This window comes from Sinocyclocheilus rhinocerous, unplaced genomic scaffold (assembly GCF_001515625.1).
Source record: "Sinocyclocheilus rhinocerous isolate Xijiao unplaced genomic scaffold, SAMN03320098_v1.1 scaffold105, whole genome shotgun sequence".
In the NCBI taxonomy this organism is placed as follows: domain Eukaryota; kingdom Metazoa; phylum Chordata; class Actinopteri; order Cypriniformes; family Cyprinidae; genus Sinocyclocheilus; species Sinocyclocheilus rhinocerous.
In genome coordinates, this window is record NW_015631061.1 from 160,647 (window position 1) to 168,873 (window position 8,227).

The window sequence follows — 8,227 nt, forward strand, 5'->3', positions numbered from 1 at the left end:
CATCATCTGAAAGCTGAATAAATAGCTTTCCATTGATGTATGGTTTGTTAGTATAGTACGATATTTGGCCGAGATACAACTAGTTGAAAATCTGGTGTAATCTGAGGCTGCAAAAATATCTAAATATTGAGAAAATCGCCTTTAAAGTGGTCCAAATGAATTTCTTAGCAATGCATATTACTAATCAAAAATTACGTTTTGATATATTTACAGTAGGAAATTTACTAAATATCTTCATGGAACATGATCTTTACTTAATATCCTAATGATTTTTGGCATAAAAGAAAAATCGATCATTTTGACCCATACAATGCATTGTTGGCTATTGCTACAAATATACCCGTGCTGCTTGTGACTGGCTTTGTGGTCCAGGGTCACATGTTTCCCATATTACTGTTTAATATTAATGCTCAAATAAATGCAGCCTTGGTGAGCATGAGAGATGTTTTTCAAAAACTTAAAAACAGCATCAGAACATATAAAGTGTCATGGAAAAGTCAAGGAAATCATTGATCAAATAGTTTTGTAACTCTGCTGACTTTTAGCACAATTGCTCACCAATAAAGAGGTACAGTATGCAAATTCCTTACTTCAGAAAGCAAATGTCTTGACATTGTGCTGTGTTCTGACTGAGCAGAAATAGTATCTCCTTTCTGTTTGCTTTTGCAGAGGCAGTCTGGAGGGCAAGAGAGAGCAGAAGAGCTATAAAGCTCTGCTTGAGGACCCCATGCTGCGGTTCTCAGGACTCTATCAGGAGAGCTGCTCTGATCTGTACGTCACCTGTCAGGTGTTTGCCGAGGGCAAGCCTCTCGCTCTGCCTGTACGAACGTCTTACAAGGCCTTCAGCACTCGCTGGAAGTACGTACATTTATCAATGGTTAATCTCTATATGTCACACAGTGGATCATTTTATGCTAATGTGATTCAATAATGAGTCAGAGCAGGAAACCAAACAAAAGATATCAGAGATGCTTTGCTGAGCTATGTAGCATATATTTTTGTACCCAATCATCCGCTCGCATACTTAGATATTTGCACAATAAATGACAAATGTGATCTTTTTTTTTTTGTACTGATTTTAATACCTTAAAATTTCATTTGTTCACTGTACTGAGTCACATATGTTTTGTCACATTATTATTGTTGTCTTCTCTTCACCTTAGCTGGAACGAGTGGCTTAGGCTGCCAGTGAAGTACCCTGACCTGCCTCAGAGTGCCCAGGTGACTCTAACAGTTTGGGATGTGTATGGACCCGGCCAAGCCACGCCTGTTGGGGGCACTACAGTCACCCTCTTTGGGAAATATGGGTAAGGGTCTAATGTTTACAATTTTGTTCATCAGAAATATAACTGGAAAATGACATAAAATTGAGTGCTTTAGTGCCCAGCCGCCTTTTTTTCCCCTCTGCTCTGGTTTCAGAAGTATTTTTCCTATTCATTTTTCCCAGTGGGATTTTTAAAAAGCCTTCATTAAAGCGATCATGTGAAGACTGGAGTAATGGCTGCGGAAAATTCTGATTTGCCTTTACAGGAATAAAAGTTTTAAAATACATATGAATGAATGAATGAATGAATGAATGAAGGAAGCATTTATATAGCGCTTTATTGTGCATTGCTGTACACCCAAAGCACTTTACAATCATATGGAGAGTCAATTTAAAACAGTTGTTTTAAATTGTAATACTATTTCACAGTATTACCTTTTTACTGCCTTTAAAGCTTAAGATAATTCTTTTTTTTTTTTTTTTTATCTTACCAACCCTAAACGTTAGCACAGTAAAAATGCATTGCAGGACAATTCCATCCCACCATTCTCTTCTATTAGTCTCTTCCACCAGTCTCTTCTTCTACCAGTCTGATATGTTTGCACAAAATTTAAATTTGGCATCCAAATATTTACATATGTTAGTAAGGCAAGCACATCCATTATTGCACTTGAATGCTTTGCTCCGTTGGTTAAATTGTTTTTGAGCTGACAAATACTTTGGTGTCATACTTTTCGTAATACTTTTTTATGAATTTGTTCAGAATACATATGATTCATATCTACACTCCAATAATAATTTCATTGTCTTACAGATTTTAGGGTGCTTGTAACCACTACATTCAGAATCTGAGATTATATCAAATTAATTTGAATGAATAAAATCTGTACATGTTAAAATAGAAGGCGAGGTGTTATTAATTATTTAGGAAAGAGATTCTTATCACAAAAGAGATTATTTACCACTAAAGTTTGCACACCACTACTTTTATACATTTATTATTCCCCCTTATCTTTCTCCATCTCTCTCACTCTGTCTACTAGAATGTTCCGGCAGGGCATGCATGATCTGAAGGTGTGGCCGGGTGTGGAGGGTGATGGCAGTGAGCCCACTAGTACACCAGGAAGGACCAGCAGCACTCTGGCAGAGGACCAGATGGGCCGCCTGGCCAAGGTCAGTTGATGGATTGGGGAGTGGAGGAGCCCAGCTGAGACAGAAACTGGAGAAATATGCCTGTGAATGGACAGTTACTGTACATGAGGGATATGTTAAATGAAAAGTGGGTGGCGGCAGGGAGGGATAGATGGATATGCTGATTGTGTTTATAGATTACCCAATTTGTGGAAAGAATGAGAATTGAGAATGTTTGTTGTTGCGAGGGAGTGTGCTTGTGTGTGTGTTCTGTCAAAGGACATGTTTTAACTGCCCTCTGTTCCAGGGCCCAGACCTGGAGATACTTAGTGACGTGAGTATGAGAGAAAACAGGACAGTAATGCTGAATGTATGTGTGTGAATGTGTGTGTGTGTGTGTGTGTGTATGAGTGTTGGCTTGTCTCATATATTTGTGGGCAAGATATAGGACAGGGTATATATTTAGTTTGCATAATTTGACCCACATTTTCACAAATAGGATGAGTATGTTATTTTCTGTGTGTCTTGGACTCGAGGCACTGCCATTTTTGCAGCTTGACCTCACCAATTTTTTAATTCAACATATATTTATTTATTTACAACAGTGTAGATGTTCAGGAGAATCAAAAGATTAGAAACAATTTTTATGATACTATAAATATATTTTTTTAAATATGGCAGGTCAAATATAGCATTTTTTTAATTTTAATTTACAATTGTTCAACTCAAATTATGACCATGTTAGCTGGTAGATCAATCATGTCTTTAATGTATAACCAGATGTTCACCCACTTAAAAAAACAGTCCCACATCAAAAGGAGGATTTAGAAAAATGAACAGACTAAATAAAAAAGATTGTTGTGCTGGATAATTCTTTTAAGTCAGAATGATTTGTTGTGGATACCGTTGATAAAGCGTAACTTGTTTTGAAGTGAGAACATTCCTTGAAATAATCATGAATGTCATGGACGTTATGTTTAGCCACTAAAACACATGTATGGCTGGTTAAACAAAGTCCTCTTAGACTCTTGCTGGCCTTTAGATGAGATGTGTTATTGTACTAACTATTACTAACTGTTTGTTTAGTAGGAGTCATCTTGGTGTGCTACTTACTTTGCACTGCCCCCCCACCGAATGTCCTTTGGCTAATGAGCTTTTTGTGTGCTTTTGCACGCTGACACACCGCTGTCATATGATTGGCTAAAGGATTGTGCACACAACGTCTTAGTTGTGTCTTAGTCTTGCAAACGTGTCTTTTTCTTTAAGTTTTCCTCTCTCTTTCTTTGCCTCTCTGTCTCTCTCAGCTAACAAAAGCTCATCGTCAGGGGCACATGGTTAAAGTAGACTGGCTGGATCGCTTGACCTTCAGAGAGATTGAAATGATCAATGAGGTGAGTGGTTTGGGGGTAAAAAGTGTCACGATATGAAGCCACTGTAATTTTTGCTACCTCTGTGTAAAGCTTGATTTGTGAAGCTTGTGTTCTTTTTATCTACAGAGTGAGAAACGTAGCTCTAATTTCATGTACCTCATGGTGGAATTCCCTCGTGTCAAAAGCGGTGAACGAGAATACAGCATTGTTTATTACGAAAAGGTATATCTTTTTTTTCTCTACTTTTTTTACTGTCAAGTCAATGTTGAATCAAAATAACTCTGTTTACTTCCCTGTTAATGCATGCTTCATCAAAATGTATTAGCCTTGCTTGCTTCTAAATAACTACTTTTTAGTTGACTAGGCTGTGGTGTGACTATTAACTGGCCAAATAACTATTAAGGCATTGAATTAGGATATTGTTGTAGAGAAAGCAGCTTTTCAGAAATCTTGCCAATCTTAAACAGAGCAATTTAATTCTGGTTAATGTAATATGTAATAAAATGTAGTTAGAAAAAAGCAGTCCCTCACAATTAGCAGTCAGGAATGCCTTGATGGGTAAAAACAAGCCCCAACCTTTTTTCTTTGTTACAGAATTAAAATATGTTGTAGATGCCATTTTATGTTGACTTTAAATGAGTGATAGTTCACCTTCCTTTATCTAGTACTTGTTAAAGCCTTGTTAAATTTCAGTGGTTTTATGCCTCTCTCTTTTTACAGGATGCAGATGAATCCTCCCCTTTGCCGACCAGTTCAGATATTGTGAAAGTCCCCGACCCTCAGATGTGCATGGTGAGTGGAAAACAAAACTAAAAAAAAAGTCCATTATCTTGGGTTTATGGGTTTGAGAATCTGTGTTGGCACTTGATAATGTAAAGAATAATTTCATTTAAAATGATAAAGTTGGTAACTGATGGTGTTGGCATTCTGTTGCAGGAGAACCTTGTGGAGAGTAAGCATCATAAACTGGCTCGTAGTTTACGCAGCGGACCATCTGACCACGATCTCAAACCTAATGCAGCCACGCGCGATCAACTCAATGTTAGTGATAAAGAGAAAAAGAAGTACACAAGAAATCTTACCAGATGTCTTTATAATACTGTTTTTCTTTCATAGATCATAGTAAGCTACCCACCCACTAAGCAGCTGAGCTCTGAGGAACAGGACCTTGTGTGGAAGTTTAGATACTACCTCACCACACAGGAAAAGGTGAGTGAGCACATTCAAAACCAATCAAAAGTTTGGGGTCAGTAATACTTTTATTCAGCAACGGCACATTAAATTGAACAAAAGTTACAGTAAAATTATATTTCATGGTTTCATGCATGCCAAAAATGCATCATGATTTCCACAAATATCTGTTTGCAACATTGATAATGACAAGAACATTTTTGAGCACCAGATCACCATATTAGAATGATAGAAGGATCATGTGACAATTGAAGACTGGAGTAATTAAATAGAAAATAGTAATAATATGTCACAATATTACTGTTTTACCATATTTTTAATTTGAAAAATGTAGCCCTGGTGAGCAGGCAAAACAAAAACATAAAAGTCTTACCAACCACAAACTTTTGAAATTGTTCATATAGGTACCAGTGTTGTCCCCCGAGTAACAGGATGGTATCTCAATTGTAGTCTGTGTCCAGGACAAGATCTCATTTGTGGGTGTGTTTATAGGCTTTGACTAAGTTCCTGAAGTGTGTGAACTGGGATCTGCCCCAGGAGGCCAAACAGGCCCTGGAGCTGCTGGGAAAGTGGCGGCCGATGGATGTGGAGGATTCCTTGGAGCTGCTGTCCTCACAGTTCACCAACCCCACAGTCAGACGCTACGCTGTCGCGAGGCTGCAGCAGGCTGATGATGAGGTAACGTCTATGTACGTTTGTGTATGTGTGTGTTAGTCAGATTGTCAGTGGTTTATAGATGCATATCTTTGTGCGTCAAATTATGTTATGCTTTCATAAGCAGTAATAAGGATACTTAATTACACACACCATTAACACTGGTAATTTTTAGGGACAACTGAAAGATTGATGCATTAAAGGAACCTGATTCCACTTAATACATGTAATTCTGATTATCCTTGTAGGATCTGCTAATGTACTTGCTCCAGCTGGTGCAGGCATTGAAATATGAGAACTTCAATGATATCCAGGGCGGTTTGGAGCCTGCCAGTAAGAGAGACAGTCAAGGAGTTCTGACAGAGAGCTCAGCAATAGGAGATCTGGACAGGTTGGCTACATACTTAAAGAACATGCGTCTGTATGAAATGCACTGTTTTTTCCCCAAATCAATTATACATTACTTTGCTTAGAATTACAAAAGCTTTCGAAATCTGAATGTACAATCCTCAAAGGTAGTTGGATCAAATGTACAGTCGGAATTCTAAAAAAATGGCAAATTTATAAACAAAAAATCGTGAGGGTTACAGTGATTTATTTTGCAGTTCCCAGATGGCATCGACTGTCACTGTGATGCCCAGCACACAGAAAGGCAAAGAAGGAACAGATGGTGAGAATCTAGAGGTAAGTGTAAAAACCCCCCACTAATTTTAGATGCATAGTGGATGTGAAGTTTATGTAAAAGTGTATGTGACCTGTGTTCCACAGGAAGATCTGTGCACCTTCCTTATATCACGTGCCTGCAAAAACTCTACACTGGCAAACTATTTATACTGGTGAGTAATGGATCAAGATGTTTTGCAGTTCTGTACTTACAGTATCTACAACAATGTGCCAGTTCTGCCGACTCCATATTAAAGAGTTATATGAAAATATTTGGAAATTGTCTTCCACTGCAGGTATGTAATTGTGGAGTGTGAGGATCAGGACACACAGCAGAGAGACCCCAAAACCCATGACATGTACCTCAATGTAATGAGGCGGTTCAGTCAGGCTCTGCTCAAGGTACATTCACATTCTGAACCCACATGGATTACAACAAAGTAATATGATGATATAAACTAATGTTCAAAAATTGGTATGGGGTCATAAGATTGTGGTCAATAAGATTCAATTAAAATATTTTTTGAATGAAGTCTCCTATTCTTACCAAGACTGCATTTTTTATTTAAATTCAGTAATATTGAGAAATATTACTATTTAAATAAAGCTGAATTTTCAGCAGCCATTACTCCAGTCTTCAGTGTCACACAATTCTTTAGAAATCATTCTAATATCTGGTGCCCAAGAGACATTTGTATCATTATTATCAATGTTGAAAACAGCTGCATAATTTAACTGTGAAATATGTTTTATCATTTTTTTTTCTATTTAAAATACAAAAACAAAAAACATATATCTGAAGGATCATGCGACACTGAAGATTCGAGTAATTTTATCTTTTCTTTGATTCTTTGATGAACAAAAAGTTCAAAAGAAGAACCTGTATTTAAAATCTGTCACTTTCACTTTTTCACAATATGTGATGTTTATATCTGTTTCCAGGGTGATAAGAGTGTGAGAGTGATGCGCTCCCTTCTGGCCTCCCAGCAGACGTTTGTAGACCGATTAGTGCAGCTCATGAAGGCCGTTCAGAGAGAGAGTGGAAACCGCAAGAAAAAGGTGTGCAACACTGAATCAGTTTTAAAAGCTGCTGTAGACAATGAGAAATCAGTTGATCGTTTTTGTGAAGTTATGAAGTTGTATCATTTGGTTCTTTCTGTCTCTGACAGACGGAGCGATTACAGGGCCTGTTGGCTGATAATGAGAAGGTGAATCTGTCAGAGATCGAGCCCATCCCTCTTCCTCTGGAGCCACAGATCCGGATCAAAGGCATCATACCTGAGACCGCAACACTCTTCAAGGTGTTGTGCATCATTTCATATCCATTGCATTGTGTCACACATTCATCCTTCCACACCTGACTTCTGTTTTTCTCTCTTCCAGAGTGCTCTGATGCCAGCAAAGCTCATCTTTAAGACAGAGGATGGGGAGCAATATCCTGTCATCTTCAAACATGGAGATGACCTGAGACAGGACCAGCTCATCCTGCAGATTATTTCACTCATGGACAAGGTCTGAAGTCTTTACATCTCATCACTAGGGTTGTAACGGTGAGGAAATTTTCCCACCGGTTAATCAACGTGTGACAATACAGATAATACCGGTATCACCGTGGGGGCAGGGGCGTTTCCTCTTTTCCTCGCTTTCCTTCGCTTTTAAATAGCTTGCAAAAGCGGCGTGCGCATTTTACTTTCACTTTCAAATAGCGGCAATTCGGCATAAAGCAATTGTTCGTTTTTAGTTTGAATTTTTCCTCGCTTTCCTTCGCTTTTAAATAGCTTAAAAGCACAGAATTAGTGTCAATTTGGCGTCAATTGCTTGAATGCAACAACAAAATACAACGTCAAACTCACTTTAGGCTATGTATAAAACATAGAACTTTTATTAACAAAACGAATAAAAATACACAATGCTATAGGACAGGCTATGCCTAATATAAAATAACAAATAACTT

General features: G+C 37.9%; 1 protein-coding gene across 3 annotated transcripts in view; it reads left to right on the forward strand.

The window, feature by feature from the left end:
- The window catches only part of pik3c3 (phosphatidylinositol 3-kinase, catalytic subunit type 3), an 18,634-nt gene that overhangs the window by 6,374 nt on the left and 4,033 nt on the right, over positions 1-8,227 (forward strand). For all 3 annotated transcript variants that reach the window (XM_016554195.1, XM_016554197.1, XM_016554196.1), the window contains exons 2-17: positions 670-858; positions 1,164-1,307; positions 2,308-2,437; positions 3,700-3,786; positions 3,892-3,987; positions 4,486-4,557; positions 4,702-4,806; positions 4,882-4,974; positions 5,449-5,634; positions 5,859-6,001; positions 6,216-6,294; positions 6,379-6,446; positions 6,570-6,675; positions 7,216-7,332; positions 7,443-7,574; positions 7,657-7,785. In XM_016554195.1, the coding sequence (XP_016409681.1) occupies positions 670-858; positions 1,164-1,307; positions 2,308-2,437; positions 3,700-3,786; positions 3,892-3,987; positions 4,486-4,557; positions 4,702-4,806; positions 4,882-4,974; positions 5,449-5,634; positions 5,859-6,001; positions 6,216-6,294; positions 6,379-6,446; positions 6,570-6,675; positions 7,216-7,332; positions 7,443-7,574; positions 7,657-7,785 (1,876 nt within the window). The remainder of the gene's footprint in view (positions 1-669; positions 859-1,163; positions 1,308-2,307; positions 2,438-3,699; positions 3,787-3,891; positions 3,988-4,485; positions 4,558-4,701; positions 4,807-4,881; positions 4,975-5,448; positions 5,635-5,858; positions 6,002-6,215; positions 6,295-6,378; positions 6,447-6,569; positions 6,676-7,215; positions 7,333-7,442; positions 7,575-7,656; positions 7,786-8,227) is intronic.